The 498-nt window shown below is 54.0% G+C and overlaps 1 protein-coding gene across 1 annotated transcript in view; it reads right to left on the bottom strand.

Moving 5' to 3' along the window:
* Window positions 1–498, bottom strand: part of LOC118331906 — a 64,921-nt gene that overhangs the window by 50,376 nt on the left and 14,047 nt on the right. The window contains exon 3 of the mRNA XM_035667007.1: window positions 103–494. Within this exon, the coding sequence (XP_035522900.1) occupies window positions 103–494 (392 nt within the window). The remainder of the gene's footprint in view (window positions 1–102; window positions 495–498) is intronic.

Raw genomic sequence — 498 nt, 5'->3', positions numbered from 1 at the left:
ATTTCCCAAAATGTCAAGCTATTATTTTAACTAAATTATATAAAAAGTATGCAGTTATAGGAATCAAAATGTGTATTAGTATCAAGCATAATTTGTGCCCACCTGTATTCCTGAGGTGGCGGCCCCAGTCTCATTGCTCTGGTGACTGGACTGACTGGACTCTGGGGACACACAGTCCCTGTCCCCCAAACTGCCCGTCACCCCACTGGAGCTCCGTGAGGACGACCCTCCCATCGCTCCATTCTGCTCCGCCTCTGGAGGCTCTTCTACCCTCTGCAGGTGCGGTTGCTGCCCTGCCCCAAATCCCTCCATCTCATTGCCCTGTCCTTCCTCATCACAACCCTCGTCTTCCTCTGGAGAGTCTAGAACCACTGGTCCGAGAAGCAGGATCTCTCTCCTCCTCTGCTCGGCCCGTTTCTGCTGGGCTGTGGGACTGAGTGGCCGGCGCCGGAGACCGGGTTGACGATCAGCAGTTTGGCCACTGATGGATCCAACTCC

Source organism: Morone saxatilis, unplaced genomic scaffold (genome assembly GCF_004916995.1).
Source record: "Morone saxatilis isolate NCDOM2014 unplaced genomic scaffold, NCSU_SB_2.0 Contig1, whole genome shotgun sequence".
NCBI classification, from domain to species: Eukaryota; Metazoa; Chordata; class Actinopteri; family Moronidae; genus Morone; species Morone saxatilis.
Note: the sequence above shows the minus strand (reverse complement) of the source record. Positions and strands in the feature narration are given on the sequence as shown.